General features: G+C 36.0%; 3 protein-coding genes and 1 non-coding gene across 9 annotated transcripts; 2 read left to right on the top strand and 2 right to left on the bottom strand.

Moving 5' to 3' along the window:
* Positions 1-726: 726 nt before the first annotated feature.
* Positions 727-3,737, bottom strand: LOC147491285 (uncharacterized). The gene is made up of 5 exons (XM_086569279.1): positions 3,531-3,737; positions 2,642-2,786; positions 2,179-2,249; positions 1,857-2,060; positions 727-1,126 (listed from the first exon to the last, which is right to left on the bottom strand). Exons 1-5 carry the CDS (start codon positions 3,735-3,737, stop codon positions 1,097-1,099), a joined length of 657 nt encoding a protein of 218 aa, XP_086425405.1. The 3' UTR covers positions 727-1,096.
* A 128-nt stretch (positions 3,738-3,865) lies between these two features.
* On the top strand, positions 3,866-17,895 carry POK (Vps52 / Sac2 family). Its single transcript, XM_086569278.1, has 21 exons — positions 3,866-3,927; positions 4,006-4,078; positions 4,154-4,248; positions 4,344-4,401; positions 4,529-4,624; positions 4,750-4,851; positions 5,351-5,434; positions 6,669-6,749; positions 8,612-8,755; positions 10,424-10,515; positions 10,665-10,746; positions 11,454-11,636; positions 12,070-12,185; positions 12,277-12,335; positions 13,522-13,622; positions 14,433-14,483; positions 15,801-15,980; positions 16,058-16,192; positions 16,511-16,648; positions 17,292-17,349; positions 17,440-17,895. Exons 2-21 carry the CDS (start codon positions 4,040-4,042, stop codon positions 17,742-17,744), a joined length of 2,199 nt encoding a protein of 732 aa, XP_086425404.1. The 5' UTR covers positions 3,866-3,927; positions 4,006-4,039; the 3' UTR covers positions 17,745-17,895.
* A 454-nt stretch (positions 17,896-18,349) lies between these two features.
* TRNAG-UCC (transfer RNA glycine (anticodon UCC)) lies at positions 18,350-18,421 on the bottom strand. The gene has a single exon. It is a non-coding gene; the product is annotated as a tRNA-Gly (tRNA).
* A 98-nt stretch (positions 18,422-18,519) lies between these two features.
* On the top strand, positions 18,520-23,556 carry LOC147491282 (Pentatricopeptide repeat (PPR) superfamily protein). 6 transcript variants are annotated; one of them, XM_086566494.1, is made up of 4 exons: positions 18,533-19,106; positions 19,431-21,035; positions 21,716-21,942; positions 22,894-23,556. In XM_086566494.1, exons 1-2 carry the CDS (start codon positions 18,535-18,537, stop codon positions 20,929-20,931), a joined length of 2,073 nt encoding a protein of 690 aa, XP_086422620.1. In that variant the 5' UTR covers positions 18,533-18,534; the 3' UTR covers positions 20,932-21,035; positions 21,716-21,942; positions 22,894-23,556. The 6 variants fall into 6 exon arrangements, with proteins under 6 accessions (XP_086422615.1, XP_086422617.1, XP_086422616.1 ...); XM_086566495.1 differs by having other exon boundaries at positions 18,960-19,101; XM_086566489.1 differs by having other exon boundaries at positions 18,520-21,035.
* The last annotated feature ends 267 nt before the right edge of the window (positions 23,557-23,823 follow it).

Raw genomic sequence — 23,823 nt, 5'->3', positions numbered from 1 at the left:
CTGAAATCCTTTGAGTTTCAAGGTTTCCTAGGGCACACAAATGGACTTAAATTTGTGGAAATTTTGCTGAAGAATGCCTTGGTCTTGGAGAAAATGGTTACCTTCAGTAGCGAATATGAAATGGATTCTCTGGAGAAATTTAAAGAGAAGCTACAACATATTCCGCGAGCATCGTCCAATATTGAAACATGCTTCATCCAATATCCTCGGCAGTACTATTAAACTGGACCTGTCGAGTTTCTGGCAGATATCTATGGTTGGCTATTTTTATCCCTTTTACATAGGCACGCTTGGGTTTCTGTTCATATTTATAGCTTTACATCACAACAGATAACTACAAATCAATGATAAGAAATCTTAACAAATGTTGTCAATGTTGTCTAATATCTAGACTCTATCATGTGATACTTGCAGTTCTGTTCTACAACTTTTAGGAACCTGACTTCTACGTCTTCATCTGAGTTTTCATGAATAGTTTCAAGAAATCTTAGTCAGACACACCATACAATATGTATGTAACTGTCTTATTTCTGAAACACCAGGAGCCTAAAAGTGAAACACCTTGCGTATCCAAGGGTTTTTTTAAACCTGAGTTGTGGCGACTGATGAATGGGAAAGATGTAACCCGGATGAATGCCATAATCAATCTGATACCTGTATACATCATCAACACCCTGTCTTGCTATATCACGTATATATGGTAATCCACTAACCTTAAACCAGCCAGGTAATCCACTAACCTTAAACCAGCCGAGCTTGAAAACAAGGGCATTTCATGTCTTCCTTTATGCCAGATATATAAGTAAAATAATAAGTCGCTTACAACAAGCTTAACACGCTTTAAGCAAAAGACAATATACTGTTTATAATCTCTGTGACGGAGAATAGTTTGAGGTCATATCTTCCCTTGGCTTCAAGTGCAGGCCACTATACTCTTTTTCAAAGAAAACCCGTAAAAATGCTTGCTAAAGAGTACACCAGTCCCCTGAGAATCTCAGGGCCTTGAGTGATAGTCAGGTGACCAATCATCCGTAGCTGCTCAAACTGATCAGATGGTTTCTACCCTTTTGAAACAACATCGTAGTGCATGTTCTGATTAACGGACAGAAGACATTTGTTTCTTTTTCTGTTAAACAAAGACATTTTCAATATCAGAGTGTGCTGCAATAAAGACCCACCATCTACTTCAATCTCCGTAGTACCTACTCTGGTGTGTGCGGAGGTACCCCGGGTTATATTCACATATTGCAGATGCAGATGATCTAATCTGTGTTAAAGCCTATATCTTAGCCAAACAATAAGTATATAGTAGTACTCAAATCAAACAGTTTACTTATCTAAACTATGCCTCATCATTCGTCTAGAAATAAAGAAGTAATCCGATGGCCAGTATAGCTGAACAGATGCAAATCCGTGGGTTGTGTGCAGTACAAGGAAGTAGTCCATCAAATGATGATCTGAGTGAGTGACAAACGGAGATGCACAAAAAATTCTTAGAGGCCCTTGAGGTGCAAAAGCGGATGAGCCAAAACTCCCCAAAGGCTTCAGTCAAAGCATATCAACACTCCACAGGTATACATTTCAGACCTCAAGTCGTATATGATTTTGCATGAGGTGTATGCCTTAGATTGTACTCATACCCTTGCTTCTTTTGGTTGAAAGAAAATTGGTTATTGTCAAATTGAAACTGTACTTAAAATTTTCTTTGCTGATCTGGCGTTGAATAGGAATTGCATTTAGACTTTTGGAATCTGAGATTATCATAATTTCTCTCTCCTTCGAGCACAATCAATTGACTACTCAGCACGTAAACAGAACAAAGATACAAAATTTTACTGAAAGGTTCGCTGAATTACCTGCATTTCTTTAGCAATAGAAGGTAGCCACTTCTCCCCCCTAATCTTTTTCAGCTCTGCCACTCTTTCTTCCTCTTTTTTGGTTGCTGCTTTGGCTGCAGCATCTTTGGCTTGAAATCTAGCCAATGATTTTTGACAAGCGTCTCTTGCTGAAGCCATTATATCCATTCCATCAACAACAATAGACTGGAGCTGACGTCTAAACTGATTTCATTCACCATTACAACCAATAGAATGATATCACGTCATTAATTCTTTTCACTGATAGTGATGATAAATTTTATTTCATGAAAAAATAAAAATTGTGAAATAGAAAGAAAACCTTTTTTGACTTCTCATCAGCCACTTCTCCAGGAAGAATCTTTGGCCTCTTTCTTGGCTGCAGAAGTTCATCTGATAAAAGAAGAATTGTTTCAACAACATGTTTATAGCCAACTACAGTAAACAACAAAATCAATACTGTGGCATGTAGCAAGTAAAATGTAGGCTGGTAAGTGTGAACAGCTATACTGGTTCAGTGGCTAAGCAATGTAGATCCTTCCTCAGTTCATGAGTTCTCTGATGCCAAAAAAAACATCATAGAACTGAATTTTTAAACATTGCTGAATTTTTTTTCAACATTGCTGAAATTCATGTCATGTCGGTTCAGTTCATGTCGGTCTGGTTAGAAATTTTTAAACATTGCTGAAATTCTTTTCAACTGAATTGGAAGACAAATCGATGAGAAGGTATGCATGTTACATGTGTGTCAGTCAGTATCCTTGAACTTGATGAGATGTATTTACCAATAGGATCTACTATCCCTGGGGGTGCTCGTCTAAACAACCGTATTCCATCTTCCTCTACCACCGGCTTATCATTTGATGCTGGAACAGGATCATTAGCAACCACCAAGCTCTTTTCTAAGATTTCGTCCAGCATCTTTTGTGCCTGTCATGAAGTCCAGTAATAATTGTATTAGTTACATTAAAATGGTGTTAAGCATAAAACTGTCAGGCTAGTGAATTAGTGACGTGGGCTCCTTAAACTACAGAACTTTTCAGACAAAAGATGAAAAGGATTTCTGCATCTTACAAATTTATCCTTGTGTGCATAGTTATTTTCCCATCACTGAATAGCAAACCTTCATTGCCTATATAATCTTCAGAATCCCCAGGAAAACATCTTGTCGAATTTATAGAAAGGCTAACTTAAGATAAGTTTGTTTTTATGCACAAACGAAGTTTCATATTATTCAACTCTCAGCGAAAGAAATTCACAAGTTCATCTTTCAAAAACTGAATAGACCATTCTTTTTTCAATTAAAACTCAACATATTCCAGAACATTTGACCCTTGAAATGAGAATTAAGACCTTCACTAAGCAATGTCACTCTTCCCCTCCCACCCCTACACCAACTTCCATTGAAACCATAATTTTCTTCAACCTTAAGTTGTAGATTTCTAAACAATACTACAACAAATCAAAATTAGAAATTCAGTTCCACAATCACGGTTCCAATACTGCTATATACTATATATTTTCAGACAATGCCCACTACCCGAATCATATCACTACCTTAAAGTCTACAAAAAAATCCCAAGTGACCATAGGGGAGCAAACCCAAGGCCGGACCGGCCGTGCCATCCGACTGGTTTTAAATGAAAGAATGTATATTAAATAGATAAAAAGAACCTTTATTTGGTAGTGTTTGAGAGGTCGAGGTTTGTGACTGTTCTCTTCATCTTCTCCATTGGTATGAATTAAAACACCGTTTGATTTCGATAATTTTTCACTTGTACTAGTATTGTAACTATTAGCAGCAACAGAATCAATTGCCGCTTTCCATTCTGCATCTCCATCTTCCTCTCCACTACTACTGCTTCGTTTACTCGCTCCCATTTTTTCACTCTTCCAGTGTTCCCGTGTTGAGTAACACGCGTAGGGTACCCATAGCCCAAGTCCACGTTATTTCCCGGCCCGAACTAAACATTTGACGTGGGCTTTACCATCTACGACATAATAGCCCACTTTAGTTTCCAACTTGTCACATTCAGATCTATATATATATATTGCCATAATTACTCACCAGGTTAGATTTTCACAATTTCTTTTCTCCAATCATTTATTCATAGCACGAAACATGATTTCGTTCGTTTTTTTTTTATAGATTTGTACAAACTAGTGTTCCGTGACTTGTTCTAATGCTAGACATGATGGCTAGTCCACTGACTAACAAATTGGTAATGTCTCATTATCTCGACTAGTAATCTTGTTAAATAAATAAATTTATATAGTGTAATGTTTGTTGGGCGTAGGGAGGATCTTATGGTGAAACAAACGATTCTTCAAAAAATGGATTTGATTTAGGAATGTTTGTTGGGGACTTAGCTTTCGAGGACGATGCCAGCAGGTAACACTATTATTTTGTTAATATTGGACTGCACCATAAATTAGCAATACTTTAAATATGCTTAATACTCAATGTCGTCTCATCTTTTTGTATAGTGATGTTGTATCGTTGGAAGGATTACAACAAGAGTTGGAGGAATGTCAAAACGATGATGTAAGTAATTTCATTTTTTTACTTTCTAGATTTTATTTGTTGATTCTGAATCCATCCTGAAGAGTGGAGTTGACTTAAAATCCACAAACTACTGCTTGTGCTATTTTTAATTATATTTGCTTATTAGGTAGTAGCAAACATACTGTCCAAAGGTACAAAGTTGCGGGAATATACAAAAGGCGTCGAGAATGATGTTCGGCAAGTTGAACTGGACTCGATTCAGGTTGGTGAATATGATTTTTGTAATTTCCTAGTCTTTTCCCAATGCTGTTGTTCTATTTGTCTCCTGCAGAATTTTGATTCAACTTCTCAGATCTCACCTAGTGTTTCTCCTGCTTAAATATGCAGGACTACATAAAAGAAAGTGATAATTTGGTCTCTCTTCATGATCAAATCCGTGATTGCGACAGCATTTTATCGCAAATGGAAAACCTTCTCAGTGGATTTCAGGTATCATAATACTTGATAGTTGATAGACATTTCGATGTATCTTTTACCCGACTCCACCAAATATTTATAATATTTGTTGTTTCAGTTATTGTTTGTATCATTCTACAATAGGCTGTCAGCACAGCTATGTGTTAGTGTTGTATGTTCGTGAAACTTAGTATTGCCACTGTAGTGGACTAGTGGATATAACAGTCCCGATTCTCAGTTCATACTTTTGACATCATGTTAGGGATAACTCCATGTCATTGTAGATTCCTTTAGGTTACTGCATCCCCAAGTTCAAGTACGAGTTTCATATACTCTTGCACCGCCGGACTGTGAATCCTGGTTCCATCTATGTTACCTGTCTCATGTTTTTCATTGGAGTTAAAGCTTTGTTTCTGCATAACTGTTGTTCCTATTCTCTAGGTTTCAACCATATAGATTTGTGGTAAACCCCCCATTACTTTCTTCTTTTTGTAATTGAGCTTAATCAGTATTTGACAAAAATTTGTTTTAGGCTGAGATTGGTTCCATAAGCTCTGAAATCAAGAGTCTTCAAGAGAAGTCAATGGATATGGGTTTGAAGCTGAAGAATCGCAAGGTACGAAACTTCTAGTAATCATTTATCGCTGGTTAGCACATTGTAATGTGGAAATTGGCATTTTAATAATTGTGGCAGAGATAATATAGCTTATATCGTAGAATGCCCAACCATCTTATAAACAGAATAAATATGACGGGAAACGGTTTGCCTTGCTCGATCATATGTGCACTGCACCGTTACTTTCTTCCGCCATTTTCCATTATGGGCAAGACCTCTAGGAAACTGAATCACAGCGTTTTCGGGATTTTGGAAAAAGAGCAAGGGATAAACTTTTGATAGCCACTTTGGGCAAACACAATAAGAACCAGTCACAGCGTTTTGGGGACTTCGGAAAAAGAGTGCTTTTTATATGGAGCCAGTAGATGTTCAATGTTCATGTTCTTTAAGATTAGGGTTGAGCGACCTTTTGGGTGTTTCAGATTGAGATGGGGTTATATTGTTTATTGGGAGGAGCTGTTCCAATATTCTGTTATTGGCATTCTATTTGTTCTTTTCCTTTCTGGTGTCTCTTGACAAATGCATTGACCGCTTTGGTATCTACTTTATACTAGTGTAGGCTTTCACTGTGTTCTAGCTAAAATGCTATATGCACTTAATCTATCTATTCACTGCATTCTTAATTCTTATGTTACATGGGCATGCCATATTTTAAAAAATAATACGTGTTAGATACATATCCACATGTCCCTGTCTGACACACACGGACGCATATTGTGTGTGCTATACCTTACTTTTTTATATTTTCCCGTGTCAGACACTTAGTATCCGTGTCGGATACGGATACATGTATCTGTGAATGTCACTTAGCCTCATTCTAATATTGTGTGTAGCTAAATGCACATATTTTTATTCTCTCTTCATTAAAAGGAGTGGCTTAAACCAAGCATTAGAGAATGCATTTCCATACATTGTCTCATGTATCCTTTATGAATTAGGATTACCCGAGTAAAATTTTCTTAGGTAGAACAATTGAAGAGCAATTCTATCCATGATGATCAGGATACTTTGGACCATTATTCTTGGGACTTGAATTGAGTTTGCATGATAAGTAGAATGCAATTTGATTGGTTTTTAATAAACATCTTCTCCTAGATGCCTATGCTTGCTCCAGCAAGGTTTGTTGACAAGAGATCGGTAGATTTCAGATGGTGCAATTTATAATATGTTTTATGGATCTTCCCTGGTTACCATTTAATGTATATATTTTGTGTATGTTTATGCTCTTATACAGGTAGCAGAGTTGAATTTGGCAACATTTGTTGAAGATATTATTGTTCCTCCGAGGATGGTTGACATAATAGTTGATAGAGAGGTATGTCTATGAATTTTAACTTTAGAATTGGTGTCAATAGTGTTTCCTTGTTGTTCCTCAGTCTTTGGACTGAAGTCAACTGAAACAGTATCTTTGTGCCAATGTTTGATTTATGTGTGTACAGGAATATCAGTAGTATGAGTCCCAGTTTAGAAAATACTTTTTATTTCTTAGGACACACCAACATACAGGAGCTCTATTTGAATTCCATGTACTTGAAAAGCCGTGCCAGCTATATTAGTCTGTGGGAAATTTTACCTCACCATCGACCTGGGATTTAAATCACCAGCATGTTTTCGAAACATTGCATATTGTACGTGTTTAGGACTAACATTCTAAGTTACATGGACACGGATACAGATTATTGAACAGAACGACATATATGAGAACGACATGGGAACTTGTCTAGGAATATATTATCGTCACTATTTTATTTTAATTAGGTGTTTTTGGAAGCCATGAATTATATGTCTACTGAGGAATGCTCTGTTCCGCGGGTATGTCAATTTTGTGCCGTGTCTTGTGGCGGCGTGTCCAGCACAGACACATGACTCAGATACGACACCGACACCTCTAGATAAAGAGGTGGAGGATAAGGTACTTCAAATAAAATATGACCCAAAGAAACATAAAAATATTAGAATTGAAATCCTGTAACTACAAAATTTTATTTATCTTTTCTATAACTTTCTTGTCAAATAGTTTTTGTAATAAACAAATTAAAATTAAAGTAAATATTAGCCGTGCCCATGAATCTGATTTTTTAGACCATGCCGTGTCTGCAGCTTGGTACCGGTGTCTAAATTGAACATTCGTACCCATACCCATGCAACACAGGAGGAATGTTATGCGTTCAAAACTTCAAATTATAAAAGAGAAAGTAATGAGCATTAATAATTATAAAACACTTTAGAGAAAGGGCATAACAGTAATACACATGAGTCTGTGCTTTTAAAATAGATACAATGAGAGATGTAATGGTGCACTTTTAATTTGTTTATTTCCATATGTACATCTGATTTTGGATTTTTTCATGTAGTTCCGATTTTATTGGAATTGTAATATGTTTTTCTTAAAAATTTGCTATTATAGTGGAGACAAATTGTTTTGATTTTATTGGACAGAAAATCATTTCAAGACTCTGTTTCCTATTTTACTGGCTACAAAGTCTCTTTTTCTCTAATCTCTTGAGTCCTTTGTGGTAATAAATCTCTTTAAGAACAATTTTACTGGCGAAGGGGTTTTATTATTCTCTGCTGTGTCCGTGTCGACACAGTGTTGACACATTTTTTCCCCAACATGCTGTGTGCATGTAACTTGGCTAAACATTTGTCAACACAGAGAGCTAAACTAAGTTCTAACAAGCCGAATGAATACAACCTGAGTCTAACCATTTATAAAATGAGGAATATTGCTCTATGGTTTCAGAAAAATGACTCTTTATTTTGTTGCTTTTTGACATTTCAATTCTGAATGACTGATATCATTTCCCTTTTCCATCTTCCTTAAAGTCCAAAATCTTCCATTTCTCTTCACTTTTTTCCAAATATCCCAGTCTAAACCATGAACAACGAGTTTGAGCCTCATTTCTGCTCCTCTACTGGTAGACAGATCTCAGAATGATATCTGTCGGTAATTTCATGCAAGGAAGCTGAGAGGCCCTGCAGCAGGTCCCTTGTTTTCGTCCATTGGATCCCATTGCGGTGGCCAAAGTAGTGCTATCCTTAATTGAAACATTAAATAGTAAGGGAACTGTTTTCGATGTTTGCATTTAGCTATTGTCAAAATGTAAATTGAATGTAATTTAGTTGGTATATTACCTTCTGACCACATAAGACTTGACAATATGATTTCTTATGTAGGTCAATGATGAATATATGAGAACTCTGGAGATGTTAAGTAAAAAGCTGAAGTTTGTTGAGGTGGACGCTATGGTCAGATCATCGAAAGCTCTGAAAGATGTTCAGCCTGAACTGGAAAGACTACGACAGAAGGCTGTCTCAAAGGTTTTCAAGCAAATTAAGAGATGCATGTTTGGATAGTTCTTAGTTACTTGTAGTGCTGAGTATTTGATGTGATTTACTGATTTTAGGATTTTAAAGCCTTAATTTGAGTCACACCTAGTTATGTATGTCTAGGGCTTTATAGAATTAAGTTCAGTTGCTTTTTTAAGATTATCTAGCATAGGATTCTCTTAGGTTTATTTTCATGCATGAGTGTTAGGGGTTATTTTAGTTTCCTTTTCAAATTAGAACTAGTTTCTAAATTGTAAGCCTTCTAAGGCTATAAATAATCGTGTGGGATTTTTGGCATGGTAGAGTTGATTGAATTGAATTTTAATTAGAGAATTCATGGAACCAGTTGAATATAATATATAATCTAATTGGGACCGGAATTAAGGTCTTAGAACCCTAAATCCATGAAATATTATTGAATATATGCTACTTACTCATGCAGTAGATAAATGCTTGAAGTAATCTTTTGCTAAATTGAGGCAGTGAGCTAAGTTGAAGCGCAAAGTAGTTAAACCGATCTTGATATTACCAACACTCTTTGATATAATTAATAGACTTGATCCGAAATATACCTAGATTTTCATGATAATATGCCTTGTTAAACCCGCAATCATGTTGAAGTAGATTGTTATGCCTCGTAACAACTCACTTTGGAGTACGGTGGTGATTAATAGGTAAAAACAATAAAAGATGCTAAGGAAGAAAGGCAAAATCTTTAAAATACTTACCCTACCTAGTCACAAACTCACAATATATCTGTTCTGGTGTGTCTATAGCTGGATTTACATTGTTTGGGATAATAAGGATTTTCAAACGTTACACAAAATGGAGCTAACCTGGCTGAAGATATTATGAATACAGTCAAACTATATTCTTTTGCCTTTCCTTGTGTCTCTGATGGGGTCCCAGTTTTTAACAAAGTCAATTGATTAACTATGAGTGGAAAGGGAAACTTTCTAAGTACTGAGAAGTAACAAGGGCCTTTGAGGAGGGGAATAATAAAGCTTCGAGGAAAAGGCGTGTTACCAATGTACCATCCTTGTTCTTTAAATCTAAAACTTCTTCGTTGAGTGGTACTGATTTTCTGGGGACTGCAGGGGTTTATTATTCGATGAACTTCTATGTCAAGTCTTATTTTGTTCGGTAGGTAGTGGCTTAATCTGTTTCCATGGTAGGTGTTCTATCTTCCACACTTTTGTGTCTTCTCTTTCAACTGAAATTGATACTTACTAAAAGGTGGAAAATTTCCTTCTATTTCTAGAAATTAAATGATCTGTTGTGTATTGGTTGTAAATCATTTAGAAATAGATATTTTGTTATTTTTGATAATTTTAGGCAAGCATGATGCCTACTTTCTAGTTTTAGGGGCCATTAATCAGAAGAGTATACGCCTGTTACATATTTGTTACATATAGCTTTTAGAGCTTCTTCAATTATCTTAAACCCTAGGCCTCAGCCATAGTCAAGTTCGTATCTGGGCCAAGTTTTAAACAGTCTTTTTGGTTTATGGGTTAATCTCTTTTTGTCTATTGAGTTTTCACCTAATTCCGTGTATTTGTATTTTAACGTGCTTTAGTCCATTCACTGTTTTTTACTCATGAACAGCTGTATTTATTGCATATGTAATTCTATTTTACTAACTTGTTTAAGGTTGTGCAGATTTTTGAGTTCATTGTCCAAAAGCTTTATGCTTTGAGGAAGCCCAAGACTAACATACAAATCCTCCAACAAAGTGTTCTCTTAAAATATAAGTGAGTTTCTATGTTAATGTAGTATTCATTTATTTGACTTGATCGCGACGAACATTTTTTTTTCCTGTTTTTTTTTTTTTTTTTTCTTGATCATTTGAAATCTATCATATATCCTACTGTGAAGTCTTGTGTTTGATGTGAAAATGTAGATACGCAATTTTGTTTCTCAAGGAACATGGTAAGGAAGTGTACGTCGAGGTTCGTGGAGCATACATTGACACAATGAACAAGGTGAGTGTTGTTAATTGTACTCCTTTAGTGTTGAATGCAGTATTACATAGAACTGTACATCACTAAACCATCAGGAGTTGTGGAATAGTGCTCACATGTTGCATGTAAATGATTACCAAATAACCTGCTTATTGGAAAACCAAGATCTGTAGCTCAGAAATGATTTTTTCCCCCTTTTTTTAAGGATAGCTCAGAAATGATGACCATGTAGGTACAATGGTATATTACTTGTGATCTATTGAAGAGAGTGTCTTGGTGTCTTAGATGTGTATAAAGTGCCAGATACCCATTGGTGTGTCTCAACGTGTATCACAGTCTGGACTTTGTAATTGCCATTTATCAATATAATCCCAAAAAAATGTGTATCGGAGTTGTGGCCTTGCGGGAGTAATAGAATGTCTAACATGGAAATAACTTGAGGAGAATTTTGTTTCAAATACACTATATCGTTGGTAGATCACCTTGTTATACTCCATAAAGCGTATGTAGACTATGCCATGCTCTTTATGTTACAGTGAAGATGTGCTAGCATGATATGGTAATCTCTAATGTTTTGCTAAGAAACAGAATCATTGTTTGGCTAGAGGAAGTATGGTCAACTTGTGTATGAGAATAGGCATGTTAAGAAACCACAGAAGTAATGACTTTTATATCACTTTTTAAAACACTTACAACAGGTTCCAATAGTTCAGCCATTGTTTTCGCAGGTGCTGAGTGCACATTTTCGTGCTTACATACAAGCACTGGAAAAGTTACAATTGGATATAGCAACATCAAGTGATCTGATTGGAGTTGAGGCCAGGAGTAGTGGCCTTTTCGCCAGAGGAAGAGAACCTTTGAAGAACCGATCAGCTGTTTTTGCTTTGGGGGAGAGGATAAACATTATTGAGGTATTTTGCTTCCACCAATTAGATTGGGATGATCACAATAGCAGATGTTGCATTGTTTTTCAACACATGTTTTGAATGGAAGTATGTATTCGATATATTTAGATTTGTTAAACCTATGAGGTATTGGCCCTTGTATTTGAAGGAGAAGTCTTTGTGGTGAAGAAGAAACCATGTTTCTCTTTTTCAGGAATTATGTTTTATTTTAATTTAGTGGTTCTTTTTAAATGTTTTCAGTGTCTCTTCAAAAGAGAAGTCTTTGAAAATTCGCTTAACGTGATTTGAGAAATTAAAAAATATATTAGGCTACAACCTATCAAATAAAAAGTTATACGTCAACTCTTCCATTTCTATTTATGGAAGTATTAGAATTTGAAAGGAACAATGCCCTATGGAAGATTGAATCAGTTAATCTTTCAGTCTTGCTCTGTTTCAGGAAATCGATCAGCCTGCTTTGATTCCGCATATAGCTGAAGCTAGCTCTCTCAAATATCCTTATGAAGTTCTTTTCAGGAGCTTGCACAAACTACTGATGGATACAGCTACTTCAGAGTATGAAAAAAGAATTTTAAATCTCTTAGCGTCTTATATCAAATGCAATAGTTTCTGAATAGTGCCTTGTAATTTTTTTCTCATTCTGTAGGTATGTGTTCTGTAATGATTTCTTTGGGGAAGAGTCCATATTCTATGACATATTTGCAGGTAATAACAGTACATGTGCATTCATTTCTCCATTGAATTTTTTCCTTAATTCCTTCTCTGTTGAACTTTGCAGTGATAGAAAGGATAATCATGTTGTTTTCCAATCTAAATTAAATTTGGCCTTTTTCCTTTTGGATATTGATATTTATGTTTATTACAGCCTTCTTATAGGGTGGTGATATATAGACCCACTATATTTCTAAGTTCTAACTAAACCCACTTTTAAAATTTTTGACTAAAGTTCCATAAATTGAGATCTACACCCACTTTATTTATTTAATTTTCTTTTATTTGCTATTTTTTGTTCTCATTTGTTTTCCCCCCATCCCAAGTTACCAACATGCTAAATTGGATGACATGATTTCATAGAACTGTAGTGTTGGCAGTGATCAATATGGGTTTTGGTTGTGAGAATCAATATTCTTTGTTTTGTCAATTTGTAGATTTTACTTTGTGAAAGAGTTACTTGTGTGTGTTGATTGACTTTTGAGTATTGTTATGACAAATATGAATTAATGAGGTTCAACCGTATGAACATAAATCGAGTAATTTGTTATTGGAACTAGTGATAATTCTTATATCCTTAAGCTATAACATTCCATTAAGATTAACATTGAAACTTTTTTTTTCTCCGAAAGCTAGATTGAATTAGAAATACAGTACTAGTTAGATTAGTGGTGGTGGGTTTAAATGATGGCGAAAAACTTGGTTGTGGTAATATGTAGGTGGCCCGTGAGATGGGTGAACGAGGGGAATGAAAACATGGAAAAAGAAGATTTGAGAATGAATAAAATGTGGGTGTAGAGTTCAATCTATAGGCATTGCAGTCAAAATATTTTAAAATGGGTTTAGTTATAAATATGGTGGGTTTATATATCACCACCCCTTCTTATATTACTTTGTTTCTTTCAAGAAGGCACACATATCTTATTATTATCTTAGAAGTTTGTACAAAGGAGGTTGTGGGTTGTGAGGGTTTTTTTTTAGTACTGGGTGGGAACCTCTACTGCATGTCTGCATGGACACTTCAAACTGGAGGAGAAGTACCCTTGTTGCACCCCATTTTTAACTGAAAATGCTCATGAGGTCTGGGTCAGGTCCCAGCCGTGTCCTTTGGCTTGGAACATATTAGAAAATAGTAAATTACCCATTTTGGTGATTTTTTAACTTGATGTCATTATTTCAGGTCCCTTTTCAGTTATTGATGAGCACTTCAGTTCTATACTTCCTAATTTTTTTGATGCTATTGGCCTAATGCTTATGATTCGTATCATACACGAACACCAGGTAAGATTGTTTGTAACGTAATTGTTAACCATCATAATTGGTGCATTATTTGTAGTCCCCTTATGTGAAATGTCAGTCAGGATTTTCAAGGATTACATCTGGTGAACGGTTTTGTTTCCTGTGACAATATGTTTCAATTTTTAATTGAATATTTGATTCTCTTTATTGTTGTACAAACAACCTAGTGTACTGAATTACTTTAGTTTATTCACAGATCGTGACAATTTATAATTGAATGATTAAAATCTGGTCATATCTTGTTTGTGTCAAACTTTGTTGTTAATGCTCATCATCACCTAGTTTTGAAGTGCACTATTGTTCAAATACATTATCTGGATACAGGATTGTGTTGCAATCATGCTTTGTCTTTTCCTACATTAATCACGATGGTAAAGAAATCTTGTTTAATTGAGGATGTGAAACTTTCAGCCTTTAGGTGGCCACAAAATTTCAAGAGTGTGTAAATGTGATGCATTGTTTGTCATTTACTACGAAATTTTGACGTAATGTCCAAGTAGTTTGTCATGGCCTTTTGGGTTGAATTGCTTCCCATAGTGCCTTGCTAAGGAAGCGAGAGTGTTGTCTATATAGTCTTTCTATTGGTTGGTTTGTGCTATGCTTTCATCAATGGAATTTAATTTCACCGATGCAAGATCCAAAACAAGAAAAGAAAAACAAAGTTTAACAATATATAAATATGTACTTTTAGGAAATGGACAATTTTGTGAACTTTTCTTGAGTCAGTATTGTTTTTGTGTCGGCATATACATTTTCTAATAGGAAATGGACATTTTCTTTTTGGCATATCAGCTCAGTATGTTTCGGAGGCGGATCCCATGCTTGGATTCATACTTGGATAAGGTATGCATTTTACTTGACCGTGTCTATCTTCCACCATCTGTTGTCTGCATATATGCAATAGTGTTCATATAGACAGGGCTGGTCATCAAGCTTGGTGCTCGTGAGCAACTTGTTTTGGGCTCGGGTCGAACTTGCTCATTTAATGATATGAGTCAAGTTTGAGCACATTTTAAAGCTCGAGCTTGAAGTCACGCGAGCTACTTGAAAGTACTTGTATTTTACATAATTTTGTTAAAACTTAGGATAATGTTTTTTATAGTGTGTTGAATTGTAATAGCATATCACATATTGATTGTAATCATAGTGTGTTTACCTTATAATACTTGCTAGATAGTGGTTCATAGTGAACTGTAATCACTTTTGTATATCATGAGATTGTCTATGCATGTTATTTCCGTTTTTGGTAGGAATTTTATATCTATTTAAAGTTCACTTATCTCTAGATTGTGTTCGAATTCAAACTTATACACAAAATCAGTTGAATCAAGGTTGGAAACCTGTGATCGAGTTCAAACATATAGCTCAAAACAATCTGGTCCAGGCTCGATGAGCTACTCGATGACCTGACTCGACGAACTCGAGAGAATTTGAGCTTGACTTGAACTCGCTAAACCTCGACTCGACTCACTCAACGACCAGCCCTCCATATAGTTTTGTAGTTAGCAGGACAGTTTGTACATTACACCAAGATATATGATCACACAACACATTACAAACCAATTAAAATATCACATAAGTTTGTTTTTTTAACAAGAGTAACTCTAAATTTTTATTGGGAAGGCTTGAAAAGGATTGAAAACACTCGTACGGGAAACACATTATTTGAGTCTGTGCTTAGTAAGTTATCACTGCCTAGTATATATCGGTGCACATATATGACTTACCTGAATCTTTGATATATATCGTCGTATTGGGATATTTTAAACCATGCTTGGTGAACAGAAGCACTGCATAAGGAACTTAGAAACTTAATAAAAAATCACTTGTGAATGAACTAAGGGTATCCTGGTGATCAGTGTGATGGAAAGGTTGAGTTTTATGATTAGTCCATGGCAGTGAAGACAATCAGAAGTACTGGCATGAAGTGGTGAATTGTCCGTATAGCATGTCTTCATACTCTCGAGTCTTGACAGAGAAGCCAAGAAAATTTATGCCCTACTCGTAGTTACTCGAATCTTCTACCGGCTTGCAGCAACAAACTGAATTTTAAAAAAAATATTCCAGTCTTTTCTTTTGTTCCCTTTTAATTGGGTATTATCATTAGAATTGATGCTCATTTCTTTTCAACTGATATTAATCTTCATGTTTGAGTTGCAGATAAATATTTCTTTATGGCCACGTTTCAAGATGGTGTTTGACATGCATCTCAATAGCGTGCGCACTGCTAATGTGAAAACACTATGGGAAGACGATGTTCATCCTCACTATGTTATGAGGCGTTATGCTGAGTTTGCAGCCTCTTTTATTCTCCTAAATGTTCAATATGGTGATGGTCAGGTTAGCTAGAACTGAAAATCCAAACTGCTATAGATGTCAGTTTGTGCGGTGAGACTAACACTTTGGGTCCTTTCCAGCTTGAACTGAACTTGGAACGTTTGCGAATGGCAGTTGATGATTTGCTTAATAGGCTCGCCAAAATGTTCAAAAAGCCAAAGTTGCAGACAGTGTTTCTTATTAACAACTACGATATGACTATTTCTGTTTTGAAGGTAAGGTTTCAGCTGTCACTGGACCAAAGCTGATCTTACTTGTTTTTGGACATTATATACCAACTTGAAGGAGATCAGATTAATTTACTAAAATGGATCTGACTTTCATCTGTTTAGAGATTTATACTGCATAAGGCATTGATTATAAAATTTCAAGGTAGCTCAAAGCACTTAATTTGTCAACTCGTACATTTATGTTTATTTCGTTATTGGAAAAATAAATTCATCATTATAAGTCAGAAGTATATGTTACTTGCTCAGAGTGGAATACATAGTTTTTAGATTTCCTTTATAAACTTCCTACTGTCCGTTCTTCAGGAAGCTGTTAAGGAAGCTGTTAAGGAAGGTCAAGAAAAGGAAGATCAAGAAAAGGAAGCTGTCAAGGAAGGTGGTAAGGCACAACTGACACAACGGCATTTTGAAGAGCTGCTTAAGATTGGCATGAATACTTTCGTGGTAAGTAGGAAATGTTATTTAGTTGAGCAGATATTCTGCATGATCAGATTCTGAGTTATACTCTAGTCATCAGATCACTAGTCAATTGCTTGCAGCGGATGAACTGAACTGAAGCACACCAGTTAGGCTTTCGTGGGTGATTTTATCAAATAACCTTACTGAAATGGGTTGCTATATATGATAAATTTATCTGAGATATGCACAGAAGTTGATAAAATCTGGATTTTGGAGATTCTCTTGCTTTTTTTTTTTTTTTTTTGGTATTATAACCCGAGTCAACAAATTTTATTTGGGGAGTGAGGTAGAAGTGGGGTTGGGGGAACCTTACAACTCTAGATGTATTTTTTTGTTTCTTAGGCTTTGTGTCACTCACGTTTTCTACAATTTGTACTGTGATGCTTTGCATAAACACAGAGCACTCATGCTGGTTATTTTCATATTCAGTGGAAGGAAGCAAATATCGTGAATGTTTTACCGTGTCCTTTTTGAATGATGAAGGATTTGTTTAATTGGTTTGTTTATGTTTGTGGATGTGTTGTTTTTGATATCCAAGTCATATATCACTGCTTTTGTGTTGTTGGTGGTGGTGGTGGTGGTGGTGAAAATGTGGACTATTTTAAGATGGCTACCCTTTTCCCTGCAGGAAGAACTATTGCTAGAGCATTTCAGTGGTATGATCACATTTGTTAAGACTCAAGCTTGTAAGTATTGGAAACAGCTTCATCCTGACATCCATAATGATTAGAAATGTCGGGGAGAAATACTAAATTACCAATTTATGTTTGATTCAGCTGAGGACCCTAGTTCTGGCTCAGAAAAGCTTTTAAGTGCTACTGAGGTGGAGAAGCTTGTCAAGGACTTTGCAAGTAGCTGGAAGAATGCTATTGAGTCAATGCACAAAGATGTCATGACATCTTTTAGTAACTTTCTCATTGGTATGGATATCTTAAGAACTGCATTGACCCAGTTACTGCTTTATTACACTAGGCTTTCAGATTGCATCAGGCGGGTATCTGGTGGATCTGCACTAAACAGAGATTTAGTCTCAATACCTTCGATAATGTTTGAAATCAGGAAGTATTCGAGGATAGTTTGATCTTGTAACCCAACACAGAGAGGACATCCTGTGCAGTTCCGATCAAAGTTATAACTTTCCATGGTGTCCAAAACTCACAAAGCTTGTGTACCAATCATTTGTAAATCAGTCACAGTTGATTTTTAATGAAATAGCATATATAGTTTGTCCATACTCGATAGTAATCTCCAATTGGATTATATAACTTAAATACTTTATATAGCAAGTGTACTAGTTGCAGTCTGCGTTTCCAATAGGTTTAGTACCTGCCCCTGCTGCAATGCACTTCCCCCTTCTACTCTTGAGAATGTTTGAACTGTGGTCTTGACAAGTTAGTTGCAGAACTGGCGTTCAAATGCTTCTGCTTATACGTACTAGTTGTACAATATAAAATTTAAACTGAGACTGTATAAAGACTGTAAAAGGCATGTACGCACAGTCGTCTGGCATTTCCTGAGTAAAAATCTCAATGTGACGTGTGAAAAGAAGGACGATGTGGGAAACTCCATTCTGGATTTAAGTTGGTACATAGAAATGTCCACTGTTCTTATATGAATGAAAAAATAAAAATAGATTTATCCAACGCAGACAAATAATAATTTATTGCAGAAAAATTGCAAAATACCTGCGTCTGCCGGGAGTCGAACCCGGGTCTATTGCTTGGAAGGCAATTATCCTAACCGTTGGACTACAGACGCTTTTGCTTGTTTTAGTAAGATAGATTTATACATTTCCAAACGTTCTTCGGTAGCACCGATATATATCAGCAACACAGTATTTCAGTCCCCTTAATCATCAGCGGCAACAACAAATGCAAAACTGCCACTCTCTAAAAAAAAAATTCTCCGAGAAGTTTCTTCAAACAAAAATGCAAAACCAGAGCAAAATCATAGAAACAATCATCACAATCCTCACAAAATCATCAGCACCACTTCATTTACTAACCCAACACATTCCCACTCTAAACCCATCCTTAATTCCATCCATAATAGATTCCCCATTACTCCAAACCCAACCAACAACACTCCTCTCATTTTTCAAATGGTGTCAATTACATCTTCCTAATTTCACCCACCCTAAAACTACTCTCCCTTCTCTTCTCCACCTCCTCCCTTCACTCATTCATTACAAAAAACATGAAGACATTAAGTCTATACTCATTTGTTACATTTTACAAGATAGTAATAACTGTTTACTTGATTATTTACTTCACCCGCCTCGGCATTTACCTGCCCCGAGTATATCATTACTTGATACTTGTATTACTTGTTATGTTCATGCTAAGAAACCATTACTTGCTGTGCAGATTTTTAAGAAAATGAAGAGGGAAAGTAAGAGAATGAATTTTTTGACTTGTGTTACACTTTTGAATGCTTTGGTAAGGTACCCTTTTTCTAGTTCGGTTTCTTTGTCCAAAGAGATTTTTGAGGATAGTGTTATACTTGGGATAATGCCGAAAACTAATACATTTAATATTATGATATATGGTTGTTGTTTAAAGTATAAGTTTAAGGATGCTATGGAGTTTTTGAATAAGATGAGTGAGTTTGGATGTAGCCCTGATAATATTACTTATAATACGATATTAGACGCGTTTTCTAAAAGGGGTATGTTAAATGAGGCTAGAGATTTACTTGTTGATATGAAGGATAAAGGGTTGAGACCGAATAAGAAAACTTTTAATACATTAGTGTCTGGGTATTGTAGGATAGGGTGGCTGAAGGAAGCGGCACAAACTGTTGATTTGATGACTCAGGCGAATTTGTGTCCGGATATTTGGACTTATAACATGTTGCTAAGTGGATTTTGTAAGGTAGATAGGATGGAAGAGGCATTTAGGTTTCGTGGTGAGATGGAGAGTATGAAGGTTTTACCTGATGTGGTTACGTATAACACATTGATTAACGGATGTTTTTCGCGGAATGATTCTTCTGGCGCATTCATGCTGTTTGAGGAGATGGGTAAAAAGGGTGTTAATCCGAATGCAGTTACTTATAATGTAATGGTAAAGGGATTGTGTAAAGAAGGAAAGATTGAAGAAGCAAGTCAGTCGATCCGAAAGATGGAAGAAAATGGGATTTCTCCAGATTGTGTTACTTATAATACTTTGATGCATGGGTATTGTAAAGAAGGGAACATGGCGGCAGCCTACGAGACAATGCACGAGATGCTTCGAAAAGGCTTGAAGATGGATACTTTTTCCCTCAACACTTTTCTTCATGTTCTTTGTAAAGAGAAAAAGCTTGATGATGCTTATGAGTTGCTTCATAATGCAAAGGGTTATGACCCTGATGAGGTTAGCTACGGTACCTTGATCATGGGATACTTCAAGGATGAGGATGTCGATAGGGCCTTGAAGCTTTGGGGTGAGATGAAGAAGAAGGGGATTCTGCCAAGTGTCGTGACTTACAATTCGGTCATTGGAGGGCTCTGCAAGTCGGGCAAAACTGAGCAAGCCATTGCCAAGTTGAAGGAGCTTTCGGAGAGTGGATTAGTGCCTGACAAAACTACATACAGCACACTGGTTCATGGATACTGCTGGCATGGAGATATGAATAAGGCTCTTGAATTCTACAATGAAATGGTTGCGAACTCATTCAAACCAGATATCATAACTTGCAACATACTTCTTCATGGACTGTGCAGTGGGAAAATGGTTGACAAGGCTCTTAAGCTATACAACATGTGGCTGTCCAAAGGCAAATCTGTTGATGCCACCACTTACAATACACTGATAATGGGTCTGTGCATAGAAGGGAGAATAGAAGCTGCATTGGAGCTTCTAACAGAAATGCAAGAGAAGAAATTAAAGCCTGACTATTTTACTTACAATGCTCTTTTTTGTGGGTTTACAGAAGCTGGTAGGATAGAAGAAGCTCAGCTATTTGTAACAAAGATGGCTGAAATGGGAAAAACACCTGATATGTGTTGCATTGCTGCACTAGAGAAAGACATTTCTGAAGGCATACAAACAGAAAAAAATGTTGAGATGCTAGCTAGGGAATCTCCACAGCAGGACTCTGATTCAAGTTCTATAGCTTATTCAAAGCGCATTGATGAGTTGTGTAATGCAGGGAAGTTCAGAGAAGCAAGTGCCACTTTAGAGGAAATGGTGCAGAAAGGGATTAAGGTTAATAGCTCCACCTATATTTCTTTAATGCACGGACTCATCAAGAGGCGGAAAAGCATATCAAAGATGTTGCGATAGAATCTCCTATTTGTTGGCTGTCTCTCTATCCACCATGTTAATGTGGACAATCTCACTGAAATACTGCAGTACTTTGGTTTTCCCCAAACCAGGAAAGACTTCAGGTAAGGCAAAGATAAGGTAAACTCGATTAATGTCAGTCTCTTTGTGGGTTAGGTTGACTGCTTAGGGATTATCTGAATTTCTGAAAAAAAAACACTTTAAGAAGCATTTTGCCTTAAAAGTTAAAAGTTAAAACATGTTAATATTGCCACACTCCTATTTTAGGATGCATGTTCCTCTGAAATTAGCATACCCTTTTCTTAGATTTCTCAACTTACTTGCTAACGGGAAGGACATGGTCTAGTTTTTAGCACTCCCTACAGAAATTAGATGTAGTAGAAGAATGTACAGTCAAGAAAGAAAGATAAAAGTGGAGAAAGTATAAGTCCTGTCTCATATGACGTGAGAACCACTTCCAGATCAGTTAAGGACTGAATCTGGATGATGATCCTCACAGAATCATTTTATGTCAATGTTAATATGGGCAATACAGCAACAATAATAGTTAAACAATTTAGTCCTTAAGCACAGAATTGGAGAACCGCTTAAACATGGAGGCTTGAACTGTCTGATAATAGAGGGTGGGCATATGGGATTTGAAAGTTGAATAATTTGCTATCCAATTTCTTTTGACGGTATACTAGGTTTTCATAATTAGTCCCAGCAAATGTTTTGTTATATTTTCTAATTATTGAAAGTTAACTTCATCTAGCTTAAGTTATAACTTTTATATATCGGGCAGGCTATGTAGACAGCAGATTTCAAAACAGCATCTAAACAGCAAAATTCAAGCCGTTGGATCATAGCTGATCAGATCAAGATTAAAAAACAAAATTTCGGAATTGAACCCATAAAATACGAAATTTCAGTTCTCACAAAATACGAAATTTTGAAATTTCCCACCAGCAAACAACAAACTCACGATCACGAGGGTTTTGAATTCTCCAAATTCATACAAACTCAACAAAGGTGGGCTTCCTGTTCATTTTGTGATTCTGCTTGGGTTTGTTGTTTTCATTTACTTGCCCTAGATAATCTTCAAATGTTGTTTGTACTTCTAGCTTAATTCAATGAAGATTTTTTTAAAAAAATCTGTTAGCTTCCTTGACTACCTACAAATTAGTTTCTTTGTGGTGAATGGTGCAAAGTTTGCTGATGAATTACATTAAGTAACATACTGCCCCTAGAATTTTTTCTATGGCCAACTCTATTACTGCAACTAATGTATCTCAGTTTTTTTTATCTGTATTAGTAAGAGACTTTGGCTGGTTAGGAAACATGTTGTGTTTGGGGAAGTTGTTTATAATATGGATGTTGTTATGGCAATTAAAAAGGTTGGTTCTCCATCCGGTAGATATGCTAAGCCTGTTGGTTTTACTGATTGTGGCCAGCTTTCTTAAAGTGGTTTTTCAGTAGCAAAAGTAAAAAAAAAAAGGTTTCATGAGATATATGTTCATTGAGTTGGAATGAATTTGGTTGATCTGGTTTTTAGTGATCTAGGTTATCGTTGTCTCCTGTGGTTTTAGTCCTTAACTTTGTGGATTTGGTGGTGTTGTCTTGGTTCTGGTGTGATAAACATGAGATTCTACTACTAAATAAGGTAGGGAAATAGTTTGCAATTGCCTTTATAATTATCTGAATCTTTGTTTTAGTGAACTGAATGCTTACAGTAAACTGAATATTGTTGATATTTTGGTCCTTTTGCAAATACAGAGAAGTTCATATCCTCGAGATTTTAGGAGGTAAAAGAAACTCAAAAACAGAAAAAAGTAGAATTGGGAAAAAGCGTGAACTTGGAACTCATACCTGAACCTGCTCTTGGTCCTCTATGATTAATCAGTGTTAGATAGAATTTATTTTGCATTTAACTTGTCCTAAAATGATGCTTGCTTTGAACATTGAATTCTTTATTTCTTGTAGAAGTTCAATACTGCAGCAGATACATTCTAAGTATGGTGGCTTGCCAGGAGAGATTGAGGCAGTAAGAGTATATAGTGAACTTTGTTAAAGGGAATTCTGACCACTTTGAAGATTTGAAGATACATTCTGACAGCTTTGTTAAAGTGTTTCTGACAATTTCTAGAAGCAAATACATTCTGACAGCTTTGAAGATTTTCGTTTGGCAATCAGCAGGCCTGCAGCAGTTCAGCAAAAGCTGAGGCAAAATCCCGCAGAGAGAAGATCAGCACCAAGAGGCAACCTTGTTTTATGGTCGAGGGAGCCACCCTTGAAACTATTAAAGGTGGTTACTGAAGCATCCCCTATGATGTGGTCAATGACCTTAAAGGTGGTTACTGAAGCATCTTTGTTTGGTAACGTGAAAACATTTTTGGACAAGTTCGGTGTCGCACGCGTCTAACAAAGTACTATTTTTTCACGTTTTCACTGTAAAGATCTTGTTTCTGTTAGTTTTGTGATAGTTTATGTGTAGTTGCTACATTGCATTGTGAAGCCAGTGAACTTGATTTTACATTAGAGAGAAATAGGATAGTGAAATTTGGTTTATATTTCGTAGTTCAGACTTGTCAGAAATGAGACTAGCTTTTCTCGACTATTTATAAACTTAAAGTTGATTGGGTTGTAGACTTGTCAGAAATTAGTTCTTCTTAGGTTGATTGGGTTGTGGACAATAATGAAATATCTGGATACAAATATATAGTTGTTGTTTTAGTAGTTGACAGTTTACCTGTGACAGTTACGGAAATTTTAGCCCTTGTTAATGATTGAAGGTCTAGTCATTTACAGTGAAAAATGAAGTTTGGTAGTTTACAGTTACTTCTTCGTCATATTACAAGTAGGCATTAACAGGCAAAACCAAATGTCTATATATCTAACAGTTGTTAGTTTGGG

Source organism: Coptis chinensis, chromosome 6 (genome assembly GCF_015680905.1).
Source record: "Coptis chinensis isolate HL-2020 chromosome 6, ASM1568090v1, whole genome shotgun sequence".
NCBI classification, from domain to species: Eukaryota; Viridiplantae; Streptophyta; class Magnoliopsida; order Ranunculales; family Ranunculaceae; genus Coptis; species Coptis chinensis.
This window is presented reverse-complemented; position numbering and strand designations above follow the sequence as displayed.